The sequence below is a fragment of the Glycine max genome, chromosome 2 (assembly GCF_000004515.6).
Source record: "Glycine max cultivar Williams 82 chromosome 2, Glycine_max_v4.0, whole genome shotgun sequence".
NCBI lineage: Eukaryota > Viridiplantae > Streptophyta > Magnoliopsida > Fabales > Fabaceae > Glycine > Glycine max.
The window spans coordinates 9198518-9215884 of NC_016089.4; the positions used below are offsets into that span (position 1 = coordinate 9198518).

General features: G+C 35.9%; 1 protein-coding gene and 1 long non-coding RNA gene across 2 annotated transcripts; both read right to left on the bottom strand.

Moving 5' to 3' along the window:
- Window positions 1–3445: 3445 nt before the first annotated feature.
- LOC121173998 (uncharacterized) lies at window positions 3446–6077 on the bottom strand. Its single transcript, XR_005889609.1, has 3 exons — window positions 5679–6077; window positions 4204–4410; window positions 3446–4085 (listed from the first exon to the last, which is right to left on the bottom strand). It is a non-coding gene; the product is annotated as an uncharacterized lncRNA (long non-coding RNA).
- Window positions 6078–15423: 9346 nt separating this feature from the next.
- On the bottom strand, window positions 15424–17092 carry LOC100800036 (allene oxide cyclase 4, chloroplastic-like). The gene is given in 2 exon segments (NM_001317457.1): window positions 15424–16268; window positions 16822–17092. Coding segments are annotated over 2 exon segments (768 nt in total). The 5' UTR covers window positions 17066–17092; the 3' UTR covers window positions 15424–15744.
- Window positions 17093–17367: the final 275 nt, after the last annotated feature.

The following is a 17367-nucleotide window of genomic DNA, read 5'->3' on the forward strand; positions in this document are numbered from 1 at the left end:
CCAAGACCATAGGAGGAATATTGCTTCTTCAAACAATTTATTAGCATTAAAATTTGCATTAGAGAACACTATACTGTTTCTAAGTTTCCATATGGACCAAGTTAAAGCTAACCACCAGCATTGCCATCTATTATTCCTTACACCAACAGCTTGAACACCCAAATGTTGAAGGAAATGCTGCTTTGGGCTTAATGGAAAAGCACCCTTAATTTGCAGCCATGACATGGTTTCCCACCAAATGGGTTGTACTTTACTGCAGTGAAAGAAAAGATGGGATGCATCCTCTTCTTGGGTTCTGCAGAGAGGACATATTGTATCTGTGAGTTGTATTTGTCTTCTCTGTAAGTTTTGTCTTGTCGGCAGTCTGTCTCTTATTAATCTCCACGCAAACACCACAAACCTAGCTGGAATCCTTATCCTCCATAATTTCTCGAAGCACTCCTCCTGACTGCCATCTCCTACTTATTCTCTTATCAAATTGTATGCGTTGTGTGTTGAATATTGTCCCGCTGGATCTCCAGACCACTCCCAAGCATCTGAAACCTGTTGTTGTACTTTCTTTTATGCAATATCTCTGAGAAAGTTAGTCGCTGAGGTGATGTCATTGTCAAACAATACATGTAAATAAACTGCAATCATCATGGTTCCAAAATCATACTAAGAGCAGTCTCGAAAGGAACCATTAGCTGCAGAGGCAGGGAAATACAGTGACAAGTTGCTCCCACTTCCTATATTTTCTACCCCCCTGAAGAGACAAAGGCTGTTGAGATGTTAGATGCCCAATAAGTATATGGGATTGCGAAATCCTTCTCAAAACTCTTCAGCCATGTCCAAAGTGTGAAAATAGCATCCTCCATCACCTTGTTACCATCAAAAGTGTCATTTGAGAATATTATTTTATTCCGATGCTGCCACACTGACCATGTGAAGGCCAGCCACCAACACCTCCATCTATGAGCGCAAATTCGATTAGGCAAACAGATCACATGATGGGAGAAAGTCTGCCACGGTTTCTGTGGAAGAACACCATTGATGTTGACCCATGACATGGATTCCCATCATAGCGGGATGATTCTGTCACATTGAAAGAATAGATGTGCTTCCTCCTCAAGTTTGACTTTGTTTGCAATCTTTCTTTTATTAGCCTCCATGCGAAGATTGCTATTTTAGGTGGAATTCATATCTTCCATAATTCCTCATACACCCGCGCATCCTCCCTTTCAATTTCCTCTACTGTGAGCACTTTATAGGCACTGCTGGCTGAATATTGGCCGCTAGGTTCTAATGTCCAAATCCACTCATCTTTTCTGTGAGGCTGAATGCAACTGCCAGCAACATCGTTTAAGAAACAATCAGCCATACCAATCTCACTATCAAACAGATTTCTTCTCCATTTAAAGTTCCACTCCCACCCAATATTAGCCTGTTTTCCCATTTCCTGTATAGTCTTGTTTTGTTGGCATAAGATCACATATAATCTGGGGTATTTTGCTAGAAATGATGTATCACTATGGTTCCATTTGTCCTCCCAAAACTTGATTTTCTCTCCATTCCTCGCCTTCCATGCTATCCCTCCCTGCAGTGCAGTCTCATATTGGGGATTATGAAGAGCTAATTTGAGATCTTCCCACCACAAGGAGACATTATTGTCTCTTGTTGCTACATCAAGACCCCTCCAACCGCCATACTTTGATTCTAGAATCCTTGCCCATAGCTCACCATTGTGATGGAATAAATTCCATTTCCATTTGGCAAGCAATGCAAGGTTAAACTTGGTGATATCCTTTATTCCTAATCCTCCTTTGTCTTTAGGGAGACATACCGTCTATATTTTGCAAAATGTGACAAATAAAGAGAAAATGTGTCTTAACATTGACACGAAATGAAACTTCATCAACTAATCTTCAACTTCTTTATTTTTATTTTAACGTTAGTATTCAAATATTGATGCAAGGAAAAAAAATTAAAAATTACACTAAGGTTAAGTACCACAGTTGAAAACTAACCATTATTCACATAAGTAGTTGTGATTTTATGTTTTTTAATCAAGTTATTTAAGATTTGATTTGTAATTAATCTTTGAGTATGAAATAAATTATATTAAAAGAAAAATAATTATCTTTGGTGGACTTATGATCTTCGGTAAATATTTATCATTATTTTTAGTGGAAATAATTTCATACCAATAACATATTAAAAAAAAAACAATAGCAGTTGTCTTTGGCGTGTGTGGGGTGTGAGTGTATCATATGTCGCTTCAAATTGATCATTATTAGTTTGTGTAAGCGGTAGTTATGGGACTTCACCTTTTTCTGGGGTTCGTGTAATTGTAAACTAAAAATTGGTTGGTGCCACCTAAGTGTAAAATATGCATATTGTGTCTATGATACTCCATAATACTTGTATCATACAATTAGTAATCTAAGATCCTTCTAATCTTTTGTTTCCCAGGAACTCTATAGCTAGAAGATACATTTGATTGGGTTTTAGTGGTCAGCTAATCGAGGTACGAGGTTTGTTTGCTACGTCATCAGTCGCTTTGCTGGACTTGCTAGACGTAATTTTGCATATACCGAGGTACGACTTGATCGAGGTACGAGGTGATGAAGATACATTTCCTTCATATTTTTGTATGCTTTGTTGTGCTGATGATTTTGCTGGTGAGAATTGCAATTGTGATGTCATGCTATCTTGAAACATAAGCTGACAATTAAAAAGATATTGATTAGTATGAATAATAGGGAAGTTAGGCCTTAATTATGATGCTATTTTGATAAAGAGCTCATAAAATCTCCGAACCTTGTTCATATATTCGTCCGAACTGTGAGTGTTCTAGTGAAAATGAAGAAATCCCCTACTAAAGGATATCGATAAGCAATTCACAAAGTAAACAAGGCTGATAGTGTATGTTGTTTCTTAAATATGTAGTGTATATTTTATATTTTGTAGTTGCTTTTTGAAGGATAATTCATTGTTCACCTATGTAGTGTGTATCTGGATTCAATTCATGGTTGTGTGTCTTCCAATTTACATGCATCCAGATATATTAATATTATAGGAGCCGTACACCCGAGTGGGTGTTGACCTTGGTCAATACTTTGCTACATGAGTTGGTTATGCCTTTTTTTGGACTCAGGTGTTCTATACTACAAATTGAACCTTAACTCTAGTTTAGAACAGTTTCAATTTCAATAATGATGGAAAGGGGGGAAAAGATATTTGAGTTTGGGGTTTTATGCACCACACCTTTCATCCTCTTTCTTTTACACAACTTTGTTTTTAGTTTTTACTAATAGGAAGAAAAGGAAAAAAGATAATAAAAGGTAAATCAACTAAATATTTAGTGGGATTATTCAAAAAAAAATTATGAGATCGACTCTATCAAATAAATGATGAAATTTAATAGTATTTCAATGGCAAGACAATTGAGATATATAAGTCTAAGTTAGAAAATTAAATTAAAATAAATAAATTATCAAATTAAAACTTAAAATCATTAACTTTTCTCTTGGCAATTAAACTATGAAGTTCTTGGATGAAGTGTTCTCGCGTTTTCTTGGCCAATTGTCAAGCTCCTCATTACTACTAACTTTTCTTGAAAGCATCTTCTCTTTGGTGTAAACCTCCAGCTCTTGCTCCAATTTTGATTCTTTGAGTTCTCTTTGAGCTATTTTTGTTTCCATCAGTATTTCCTTCTCGCTGGCCTTGAGAGCTTCAATCCATGCCTCAGCTGCTGCTACTTTTTATCAGCAATTTCTTCTACTGAGGCTGCATGATTTGTTAGATACTCATACTCAAATTTTGAGATAGTGATCATGGAACTATGCTGTGTTGTTAAAGCTCTTTCTCTCATGGTACTCTCAGTAAGAGTTTTCAGCTTCCCTAAGGCTACAGCTTCAGATGCTTTGGCTACCACAAACAGTCAAAAGATCTGCTGCTTGGCAACAAACACTGGCAGCAAGTGCTGGTAACATGTCTTTGTCACCAAGGTTTGCTAAAGTATTACAACATGAACTTTCAGAATCCAACCACCTTGTGACGTGTTTGAAGAGTCTAGTTGTTCGAATTTGTTCCACTATGTCAGCCTGAAATTTGAAAGCTCTTAAACATTATGATTAATCATTTATTGTATTTTCTTCAATGAGATGAGGTCCCTAATTTTGCAAATAACACACATTAAAAGAAAAAATGTAGTGTCAAAACCTGGATTGGTGAAACATCAACCATTTCCATTTAATTAGGAGAGCATTGTTGAGGACCTTAATGTCTTTGATCCCCAAACCTCCCAAATCTCTAGAGGCAGACACCTGTCTCCAAGCTACCAAAGCTATCTTCTTCCCTTCAAAGCTACCACCCCAAAGAAATTTCCTTTAAATGGCAGTTAGCCTATTAATCAGTGTTGTAGGGGCCCTGAAAAAAAGACAAATTGAACACAGGCAATGCTGTTAGGACAACATTGATTAGAGTAATTCTGCCAGCCATCGAAATGCTTCTCTAGTTCGATTTATTCAACCTAGCCTCTAATTTTCTGATTATAGATTCCCACACCACCTTTCTTCTTGGATTAACTCCAATTGGCAGCCCTAGGTAGCAGAAAGGAAAATGAAGCAGGGCATAGTTTAAGTAATTTTGTCAGTTTGTAGCGATTAGAGTAATTCTGTCGGTTTGTAATGGTGTTAGTATATGTCAGGTAATATACCAGAGATATATAAGTGCCTTCATTTCTGGTATAACCACAAACAGATCATAAAAAATGAAAACCTATGTAGTAAATATATATGTTTATAGTTGAAATGGCTTAGGTATTCTGTAATGTCCATGATAGGGACTATGTGCATAAAGGAAGAAATAACATAAAAAGATAAATTCGGCTACAATGCTTAGTGATAAAGTAGAAGGATAGGAATTGGAAATGAACTTAGCATAGTTGGCAGTAGAAACTTCAATTTGTGATTAACTCGATGGTGGAGTTTTGAGGCATAAGTTAGAACAATTACACATAATATGCTGAACAATATTAAGCTATTTAAATTTAATAAATAATAGTTTTAAAGAGGAAACAATCATTAGTATGTGCAAATAGGTGGAGATGGTGGTGGTTGGCGATGACCTGGACAATATGGCAACAGAGGAATAAGTTAGTTCTAGTGTTCCTTTTGACAGCAACAAAGTCATGGATGACGCAGCTTTCTTAATCTGGACTTGGCTGAGAAATTTAGAGAAGGATTTCTCCATTCATTTTAATCAGTGGTCTAGCAATCTTAGACCTCGGGAATCTCTGTTTGAGTGATTTGAATTTTCTTTGCGCTCTCTGTCTGTCCTTGTCCCAAACAACCCCTTCAACCACCTGATGGCTCTACCCATTGGGTACATGAGGGAAATGCAAATGCTACTACTACTTGGGTCTTTGAATAATATTAGTGCAAGTGGGAACATTGAAGAAGTGAAGCCTACCGAAGAAAAACCCAGTCACATACACAGTTTTTCAAGACACAAGAAAAACGCCTAGTGGAAATATGCATTACATGACAAAAAAACATGCATCTGGAGGAGGCATGGTGAGCAAAATAAAAACAACATTATAATAATGGAATATAAAAATTAAAAGAGAGCTACATTATGGTGTTGGGATTCACATTGCAAACTAATTAATTAACAAAAGTAAAAGGATGGAGTACCTTGGTAGAATCAAATTCAAAAGTCGATGAGAAGAGAAGAGCCCCATAGTGAAATCTGTATCTTCATCTGTCCTCTAGAGCGACGTATCCTCAAAAAGAAAGATACCTCAGTGTCCCAAAACATCCGAGACACTCGTGTCTCGTGAAGGCATTCCCTAACTTCCTCTGCGTTATGCAACTGTTTTACCCTCCTTTGTTGAATTCTTAGTTTAACTCCTAGCCAATGAATGAAACCAGTGTCATTCTATATTTTTCTCAGCTTTCAATAGGCCATGTTCTTCACTCATAAAAAGAAACCGAATAATAATGCATGAAGCCCTGTTGAAGCTGAGCCAATAAAAAGATAGCTTTTAGTTCAATTAATGTTGTTATTTTCCTCACCCAACAACTACCTATGTTGTTCTCTGCAACCCTTTGCTTTTTCTTTATTTCACCCTTTTTTCTCTTTCATTGTTTCGTTTTACTGTTTCCTCAATTATTTGTGTACTAATTGAAGCTCCCCCTTTTTTTTTTCTGTCGTTTCTCTGCAACTTAGAAATCATAGGGTCCTCTCTCTATTCTCTCTACCAATATCATATTAGTAAGTAGTGACGTAATTTTGATGACATGACAAATACTCATTCGATCAAAACATTTCTTAAAGTTTATCAATATGACCAAGTTGGTCAAGTTAGTAGAGTAAATTGATGAAATGACCAACTTGATTTAACAAAAACATTTTATAGAAACAAATAAAACTTAGAAGAAGACACTAAACCAAAAAGTATTTATTTATTTTAGCAACAATAATTTAACTTGAGTTTAATAAAACAAAAAAACAATTGGGTAAGTGATTTCATGATTTTAAATTTGTTAGACTTGAATAAGAAATACTAGTCTTAAAAAAATCAGAAGTCCCAATTTAAGTAACTAGGTTTATAGAATGTTTAGTAGTCACATTACTGAATTGTAATTTTTTTTTATAAAAAAAGTAGTGTGCAGTTTATTTATTTTTTAGTTATATAGTCGAGTCTGGAAAACATGCATTCTTCATCATGGGGAGTCTAATTAGGTGCTCTTTTAATGGCAGACACTAACATTGAATGAAGTATGGTTCATGGGAAAGAAAAATTCTTGGAAGATACATGATTGCTCTTGCTGGTCGCTCATACTAAAGTAGTATCATTATTATACTAAGCAAAGAAAGTAACAGCTTAAGAAAAATAATTAATACGAGCACAACAATAGCCTTTTAATTAAAACTAAGCCGTTTGAAGCTAGGTTACATTATATCACCCCCTTTAATATCTACCAAAGTACAAAATTGTGTCATAACTAACTTGAACGAGGCTTTGGTATGGGCATCCCATCGTCTAAGACAGTACTGTTGAGCCATACTACTTGGTTGGTATCCAAGATGGACCCGGTCAAGTACATTTTTGAGAAGCCCGCTCTTACGGGGCGGATCGCTTAGTGGAAGGTTCTGCTATCTAAGTTTGACATTGTCTATGTCGCCTAAAAGGAAATAAAGGGGAGCACCTTGGCGGATTATTTGGCTTAGTAGCCTCTCAACGACTATCAGCTGATGCATCTGGAGTTTCCAGATGAAGACATCATGGCCATGTTCGGAGAAAAGTTGGAGGATGAGAACCGGGATAAGTGGATCGTGTGGTTCGACTGCGCGTCCAATGCCCTAAGCCATGGGGTTGGGGCGGCTTTGGTCTCTCCTGACAATCAATACATTCCTTTCACGGCCAGATTGGGCTTCGATTGCACGAACAAATTGACTTCAACGTCAATTTGCTCAAAGTATACAGAGATTCAGCCTTGGTGATCCATCAATTGAAGGGAGAATAGGATACTAGGGATCACAAGTTGATACCCTATCAGGCATACATCAAGAAATTGACCAAGTTCTTCGATGATGTCTCATTCCATCATGTTCCCAGAGAAGAAAATCAGATGGTTGATGCGTTAGCCACCCTGGCATCCATGTTTCAACTAACCCCACACGGAGACCTCCCATTCATCAAGTTCAAATGTCGTGGCAAGCCCGCGCATTGCTGCTTAATAGAGGAGGAGCAATATGGTAAGTCGTGGTATTCCGACATCAAGTGGTACGTAGAACCATAAGGAATACCCACACGGAGCTTCTGACAACGACAAGAGGACTTGCAGAGATTGGCAGCTGGTTTCTTTTTAAGCGAAGGTATCTTGTACAAGCGAAATCATGATATGGTTTTGCTCTGATGCGTGGACGCTAAAAAAGCCGCGTGAATGCTTGTAGATATGCATGAAGGGTCCTTTGGGATGCATGCCAATGGGCATGCCATGGCCAGAAAAATTCTAAGGGTAGGCTATTACTGGCTCACCATGGAAAGCGACTGTTGCATCCATGTGAGAAAATGCCACAAGTGCCAGCATTCAGTGACAACGTCAACGCTCCGCCCATGCCCTTGAATGTTTTGGCGGCGCCATGGCCCTTCTCTATATGGGGAATATATGTAATTGGAGTCGTCGAGCCCAGGGCTTCGAACGGACATCGCTTCATTGAGGTTGCAATCGACTACTTCACCAAATGGGCGGAAGCTGCTTCATACTCCATTGTGACGAGGAGTGTGGTGGCCAGGTTCATCAAGAGAGAGATAATTTGCCGATACGGGTTGCCCAGGAAGATTATCACAGAAAATGCCACCAATCTGAACAAAAAAATGATGAAAGAAATGTGTGAGGATTTCAAGATTCAACACCATAATTCCACTCTTTATAGGCCCAAGATGAATGGGGCGGTGGAGGATGCCAATAAGAACAGCAAGAAGATAGTGCAGAAAATGATCGTGACATACAAGGATTGGCACGAGATGCTCCCTTTCATACTACATGGCTACCGAACCTCGGTGCACACGTCAACCGGGGCAACGCCATTTTCATTGGTATACGGCATGGAAGCCATACTACCGTTTGAAGTAGAGGTCCCCTCTTTGAGGATTCTGGCAGAGTTCGGATTGAAGCATGCTTCGATTAGCTCAATCTCATAGAAGGCAAGCGGTTGGCAGCTATGAGCCATAGGCGCTTGTATCAGAGGCGGATGAAGAATGCTTTCGACAAGAAGGTACGTCCGCGCAAATTCAACGTAAGGGATCTCTTCTTGAAGAAAGTATCTCAGGCCCTAAAGGACAATAGGGGAAAGTGGGCTCCAAACTACCAGGGACCTTTCATCATAAAGAAAGCATTCTCAGGAGGAGCACTGGTGCTTGCCAGCATGGACGATGAAGAGTTTCCTTCACCCGTGAACGCCGATATCGTCAAACGATATTGTGCTTAGCACTTGGGGGAGCTAGGAGAGTCAATACATGATTGTACTCTGAGGCTCCCTAAAGTTTTCTAGATCTCTGTAAACTTCGATCGCAACATCTAATAAACATCGAGTTGATAGCTTGCATTTCAAACCCTTGTGTTGTGTCTGTTATTGCTTCAAAATGCATACTCTCGATCTATAGGGGTGCCACGAGCGTTTAAGTAAAATTGAACATAATAAACATTCGTTTAAATTGTTGCACTTGAACTGCCTAATCATGAGCGTGCATGCATATGCATTTTTGTCATCCCGTGAGTCGGAGGATAAGTAGAGATTTGGTCAATACCACGCCAAATTCATAGCAAAAGTAAGTGGTAGCGTAGTCATATTTTACTGTGTAGTGCCATTTCCTGTTTTCAAAGACTTAGGGGCATATACGAGCAGGTGCTAGGCCCGTGATCAATAGATCATCATCCCGCGTCCGGTTCAAGACGTTAAAGAAGCGCTACTAGGAGGCAGCCTAGTATCTTTTAAAATTCAGCTTGTTATTTATTCGCCTATGTTTCTTAAGTCATAGTTTGAATATGCCTAGTTTGCTCATAATCCTAGGAATTAAAATAAACAAGCACAAGCTTGGAAGGTAGTCAAATTTTGCAAAGAGGTTTTTGCAAAAAAAAAAAATGCAAAGTTAGCTCGCCTGGGCGAGCACCCTCTGCACGAAAATATAAAAAAAGGGTCGGGGTGAAGCTTCATTCACCCTAAAACTCCCCCCAACACTCAAGAACCAAGGGGCTCACGGAACGACATGATTTTGCAGCCCCCAAGCCACCATTTTTGTGCTTTGCTTCCATTTTTGGTATCCTTGTTCACTCCATACAAGTAAGTGCACCATCTATTTGCTCTTTGGCTCACCATTGTTGCGTTTTGATGCTTTATTTGTTCATTCTTGCTCAAATTCATGAGGCATTTATCTTTGAATTTGTGCTTGTTTTTGTTGAGATAGGGAGTTGTAGACAATAGCCTTAGGCCAAGGTTGTGTTCTAAAATGATTGGGCATGTCACATTGCCCCCATTCCCCACTTTTTCATGCCTAAAGGTGCGCCCATCAAGTGCTCGGTGAAATGCCTCAATGGCATTGAGCACAATTCTAATTTTTTGTTTATGGAATTAACTTGGGCATAGGTGGCTGTCGTTGTGGAGTTTAAGGACAGTTTTTAGTAGCTAGAATAGGTGCTCGAATGTGTGCTTAGGCCTAAAGACTCAAGCTTGGATTTTTTAATATAAGAAAGCATAAAGATGAGAGCATATTAGGTGAAGCTCCCCTTTAGGCCAGCATTTGGTAAGCGCTGCACCATGATGGTTTTCTTTGCGCCTAAATGATGTGGAACATGTGTTGAACACTTGTTGTGTATGTGTATATAGAATAGGTAGCTATGCGTGTTGCCAATATGCATGTGTGTTCAAAAATGACACCAAAATGCCTCCTAAAATGGTAGCATATGGCATGAAATGATTTTGCAAAGTGTGAATGAGTAGTGAAGAGTTTTTTTTTCTACCGTTCCCATGAATGTGTGATGTGAAATTTCTTCTCAAATAAAATTAAATATGTGTATAGCATGAAATTGGCTTTCAAGTGTGCATATATGTACGAATATAATGTGAACGAAGTAGCAAAACAATGCTACCCAACCTTGTTAATTTAGGTAGCAAAAATACCTTGTTAATTTGTATATTAATTCAGGTAGCAAAATACTTTGTTAATTTAGGTAGCAAAAATACCTTGTTAATTTGTATGTAATTTGGGTAGCAAAAATACTTGAATACGCATGAAATGTAATTTGAGTAGCAAGTACTTGAATACGCATGAAATGTAATTTAGGTAGCAAAAGTACTTGAATATGCATGAAATGTAATTTTGGTAGCAAAATACCTTGAATATGCATGTATGCATTTTTTTGGTAGCAAAGATACCTTGGATATCCGTGTATGTGATTTTTTTAGGTAGCCAAAATACCTTGAGTATGTGTGTATGTAAATTTAGGGGAAAAAATGCTTTGAATATGCATATGTGTGAATATAGGTAGCAAAAATACGTTGAATGTGCCTGTATGTTGGTGTAGGTAGCAAAATATCTTACACACGTGTATGTTCGTAAATGTATCTCCTCAAGGAAATGTGCATATTTAAGTTTTCTCTAAATTTGCATTTGGTATGTGGTTGGAAAGAGTTGTATGCCATTTTTGCTTGATTTTGCTTTTAAATGGCATTCCCTTGTAAACTGACTTTCCAATGTTTGCTTTCGCAGGAGATGGCCCCAAGAAAACTTCCAACAAAGAGATCCAGGAAGGACACCACCGGAGAAGGCTCCAGCGTAGCCCCACAAGCTGACATGGACTTTGATCGGCTCCGATTCTGGAGCGCCGAACATCAGCAACGCTTTGAGACCATCAAGGGGTGGTCATTCCTCAGAGAAAGACGGGTCCAGCTGAGGGATGATGAGTTCCCTGACTTTCAGGGGGAGATAGCCCGCAGGCACTGGGCACCACTTGTGAGATCCATGGCTAAATTTGACCTGGAGATACTCATAGAGTTTTATGCCAATGCCTGGCCTACCGAGGAGGGAGTCCGAGAATAGTTGTTCCAAAACAAGTTTTTCATAACAGGAATTTTGGAATGACCTTTCCATAAGCAAAAATCCTTCTGGAAGGACCTTTCCATAGGCAAAAAATGTTTTCAGAATGGTTTTTCCATAAGCAAAAAATAATTTTGAAATGGTCTTTCCATAAGCAAAAAATGCTTCTGGAATGGTTTTTCTGGAAACATTTTTGCTTATGGAATGACCTTTCCGGAAGTGCATCTTGTATCTTCCGGAATGATCGTTCCGGAAGTGCATCTTGTATCTTCCGGAATGATCGTTCCGGAAGCAAAGCTATTTATTATTGTTATGGAATACGTATTCCTGAAGGCAAAATTATTTTTTATTGTTATGGAACACTTATTTTGGAAATTATTTTTTATTGTTATGGAACCCCTATTCTGGAAGCTATTTTTTATTGTTATGAAACACTTATTCCGGAAGGCAAAGTTATTTTTTACTGTTATGGAACATTTATTTCGGAAGCTATTTTTTATGTTATGGAACACCTATTCTAGAATGGTATAATATGATAATGGTAATTTGGGGTTCTAAAAAAAAATAGGAGGTGCATGATTCAATAGGGAAGGTGGAGCATTCAAATCCCCCTAGGTAGGTGGGAAAAAAGACCGCTTCCTTGGTTAGACACTCCACATGCTTATGCCAAAGTGGAGGGCATTGTTATTGCCACTATAAGAATTGCTATTAGCACTACCAAACCTTAGTAAATGATCATTTTATCTTTGAGTTTTCCTACACCCCAAACCCTTCTTTCTTCTCTCACTTCTCTATCATAACACCCAACCATTTCTCTTCATCTCTCACACTATTTTCTTCACCTCCATTGTAATCAAATTAACTATGATATAAATTAATATTATAAGTTGATTTGATTACGATTAATAAAGGTAATTCATATAATAATTAATTCAATTACGTTTACAAATGGTAACTTCTAACTAAATAATTCAATTTTAATTAAAAAAATATACTAATTACTATTAAAAATGATAAAATATATCACAATTAATTTGATTGCTTTTAAAAAAAAGGTAAGTTACATTTAAAATTAATTAAAAAATTCATAAGAGTACACAACAAAATTATGATTTTGTTATGTTATTTGGGGATAAAAAAAATACACAACATAATTATAATTTTGTTGCCTATATAAGATGAAAAAATAAAACACAATAGAAACACGATTCCATTGTACAAGTGTACAAAGAAATCACATTTCCGTTGTGAAATTTTTTTCACCCCATATAGGCAATAGAATCATAAGTCCGTTGTATTTTTGTCAAAAAGATATTTTTGAGATATTATTAAAAGACACTCATGTGAGTAGTATCAAAAGCAAAAATGATAGTGCCAATAATAACTCCCTAAAGCAGAAACCTAAACCATATTTCAAAATGGTGATCTGATGTAAATTATGAAACTCATACATTAAGTGTTGGGAGAGGCTTAGCAAGGCTTGAAATTGTCAATGATCAATGAAGTGATAATGATATATAACTAATCCAAGTGCAATCCAATAAAATCACTAATATAGACGTAGTGATACTTTAATTTAAATCATCAATAATTCTAATATTTAACAATCCTCTTGCTCATGAATCGACTAGTTTTAAAGAAGCATTTAAGACTAACGATTTGGAAAGTCACATTTGTCAACTTGTGGTGCTTGGACCTACAATTATTTATTTATTTATTTTATAGAAGGACCTACAATGGTTTGGGTGTTTATAAATTAGATGGAGCGTCCTATGATAGCTGATTATCTATTTTATTTCTTACGGGAAGCTGATCATCTAGTTAAAAAAATTGAGAAATAAAGTTTAAAATATAAGAAAAATCGTATTTTTATACCTTTTTTTTATAATGCCAGTCTTATACCTTTGCCTTTCACATGTCATGTAAGTTTTATAATAAAAAATAAATAAATATCGATTCAATAATTTGTCCAGATGAAAGAGATTACGCGTAAGGGAATATAAAAGAGAGATATTATAAAATGTAGTTTTAAAAGGATTATATTCTATACTTAGGAGGAAAAAGGGATAACTTTATGAGATTGTTAATGGGATTTAATTCATTTGGTTAAATGAGTGATATAAATGTTTCTGGTATTGTGTTTAATTTTTTTATTGATAAAAAAATCTTTAGTACCATTATCATACAAAAAGAAAATAAGGTTTTTTTATAAAATAAAAAAAAAACTGACTGAAGTTTTCAATAGTACGAACGAAAAATTATTGTACGTGAAACGTATAATAATCATGAAGTGTTCAAAGCATACATCAATCACATTTTCAAGATGTTTTTTGGTGACTGGGTCGTGGCTTCAGATCTAGCCCTAAAGGAGATTCCTAAGATCTGACTCAAGACTTTTGTGTGTATAGTTTTTTTTTTCTTCTTTTTTTAAACAACTTTTGAGGGTATAGTTGATAACAACCATTGCCAACAAACAAGAGGAAGCCATACTCTCATTACAGATATTAAATTCAAATTTATCCTTTGTAGACTTGCGTTGGATCCGTTTTAATTAAAATTTAATATCATGAATGAATTTTCCACATAAATAATCAACTATAAAATATACTCCCTCCCTTCATTTTTATTGTGGATTTTTGACAAATTTTTGTTTTTATTCATTTGTTAATAGTCAACTATGAATTGTCACGTTAATTACTTTTTTACTATCAATTATATTTTATCTCTTAATCTGTTAATTAATTTACACATATTTATCGTGGACTAAAAAAAAGTAATAAAAAAGAAAATTCCATGACTGTTTTATTATAATCAACAAAATTTATTATATTTTTTTATTTTATGTAACCATCTTAAAAATCAGATAAAAAGAAGAAAAAAAATTACAGGTTAATAATGTAAAAAAAATTACACAATCATCTATTCATGATCTGATATGTATGATAAGTTTGTTTAATTTTAAAAATAATTATCTTACAATAATTTAAATAATAATTTATGATTAAATAATAATATAAAATTATTTTACACTATAAAATCATTATCACATTTAATAAATAAATAATGATTTTTTGAAGCATTAGACTCTAAAAGAAACCCATATTTAAATCTAACAATACACTCCTATTGGATAAAATCACTAAAGAGATTCATTAAATTATATGTGAAATTTAAAATATTGTAATTTTTAATAAATTTCAGTAAATACAGACCCGGTGCAGTGTGTTCGTGGCATTCAAACAATGGTTGTTTCTCGTAGCCACAGCCCGCATGTTCCTCCACATTTAAAAGTGTGCCCTTCCACGTTTCACCAGTTGAATAAGATTTTTCTAGCATTTTCAGTTACTATCAACCACAGAGTGCAGAGCTTAATTATTTGAAGTCCAATATTGTTAGGAACAGAAAACTAAGTTAGCTATTCTATACTACACTAACAAGTACTTTCATAATTCTCCTACCTTCTTATTTTATTACTGTCATATTTATAATAATTTCAACCAAAGATAAGATATGTCATTCCAAATGGCCATAACAGAAAAGGAAAATAACAGAATTGTAACAATATTCCAGTTGCTTATAACTACTGTGCTGAGCTGTCCAAAGAAAGGAATATCGATCCTAAAGGAAGAAATATCAAGCATAGTCACGGATCGAGGTAGGTTGGTGTCGTTTCAATAATTTACTTATAATAATAATCAAATTTGAATACCAACCAATGTTCGGCTCAAATAGTTTTTCATATAGTAATCGTTTTGCAGTCTTATCTAGCTAGTTCAGGAAAAGAAAATCTAAGTAAAATTGATTGGTATTTCAAATTATGTTTTTACCTAATACATCCACCATATCTATTCAAACACAAACAAAGATTTAATAATGTCGGGAACTTTTTATTTTATCCATAAAAATTAAAGATGAGAATCGGATGAGATTTATAATAATTTATATATTCTGTTTAACCAACTGATCTAGATTTTTTGGGTATAATATAGTCAATCTATTAATAGTTCAATTGTGTGAGTGTGATAAATCTTGTATTAAGGTATTTGATTTCTTACGGATAAAAAAATATATAATTAATTTGCAATACCAAGACTTTATTTTGGGTTCAAAACTAAAACTTTCTGAAAAACAAAAAAGGCTCAATTGCTTCATCATCATCAGTTGGTGAAGTTTGGTAAACAAGCATGAGGCTCAGTAGCCATAGCAGCAGGAGAAGGCTCAACACTTGGAGAAGGTTCAACAGGCTTCCCAAGCAGCTCAGGAGGCAAATCAGGCACACCCTTCAAGTAGAAGGTGTAGAAAAGCTTGAAAGGGAACACAAGTTGGTGAAGCTTCACTTGTCCATACACACCTTCAAAGATTCCAGAGCCTCCAGAAACAGCCAAATATGTGTCTTGGTATGTTAGATAGGCTCCTTGCACTGATATGTGGCCATAGTCACCAAAGTAGAAGCTGTAAATGGCCTCATATCTGTCACCCTTTTTCTCAGGCTCATGCTGGATGAGCACACACAAGCCTGCAGTTATCCCTAGCCTCTTTTGCAAGTCTCCTGAGTATATCTTGTTGCTGAATGGCACTAAGTCTCCAAGAGAGTTAACTTGCTTCTGGCTTAGCTTGAGGTATGCAGGACTTCCTCGGTCGCGTTCGTTGATTTCGTAGACAAAGAGCTCTTGAACTTTGGCTAGATAGATATGAACAAATTCATCATGAATAAGAAATGATAGAAAATGCTACTCAAAGAGGGTACTAGGAGTTATGAAGCAGGGACTCTGAAACACGGATGCAAGACACCAGACACCAGACACAACATAGACAGATATTTTGGCATGATTAATGTCTAAAATCTAGGATACCGGGACATCATATATACACAAGCATAGAAACTATAATGGAATTAAATATGGATAACATATAACAAAATATTTAAATTGATGGTATAATCATCTTTTTAAACCAATCTTTTATAATTTTTTCTAATGTATAAGTTGTGTAAAGATGACAAAACATAAGTATTTAAGTTAATAAAAATAATTTTTAAATTAAGCACCTGATAAAGAAGTATTGAACAAATTTCGAGAGTGTCAGAGGGAAACGTGTCTCACACGATGACACGGTAAAGAAGAAAAGTGTTTGTGTTTCTTAGACTAAATTTTGATTTTTGTGCATTAGCTAAGTCATTGAAAAGTTGGTTTTGTGTGTGTGAGATCTAGCAAAGTGATCTGAAAAGAACTTACTTGGCTGTGATGAATCTTGATGCTGCTTTTGGTTATTGAAGAAGAATGCAGTGGTTGTAGTCTTGTTGGTACTTCTTCTAGATGTAGATACTTGAGGAGTAGCTGAGAATTTTAAGGTTTTGGTTGGGAAGGATTGAAAGAGACTTGAACCTACTTGCTTTTGGGTTGAAAGAGGAGAGATAGAACAACTTAAATGGGAGAGCTTGAAGGAAGAAATCATCTTCAGAGAGCTCATGGAAGCCATTGATGGTGATGATTGATGAATGCTTCCTTAAAGGTGCTTTTATATATGGAAAAAAATTATAAAATGGTTTTTGTTTTTAACTTTAACACGTGGATGGGACGAGTGAAACGAAAGTGGACGGTAAGGTTAGCAAATGAGGTCAATGAGTGCTTTCTTTTCCCAAATGGGAACTTTTTTCTTTTTTATCATCTTCAATGATTTTTTTTCCTGGTCCTTTTCCCCAAGTATAAATAAAAACTTAGCATATGCTACGTTCTTTCCTCCTAGCTAACTAGTAAAACGAACGCCTCAGTCAAGAATGG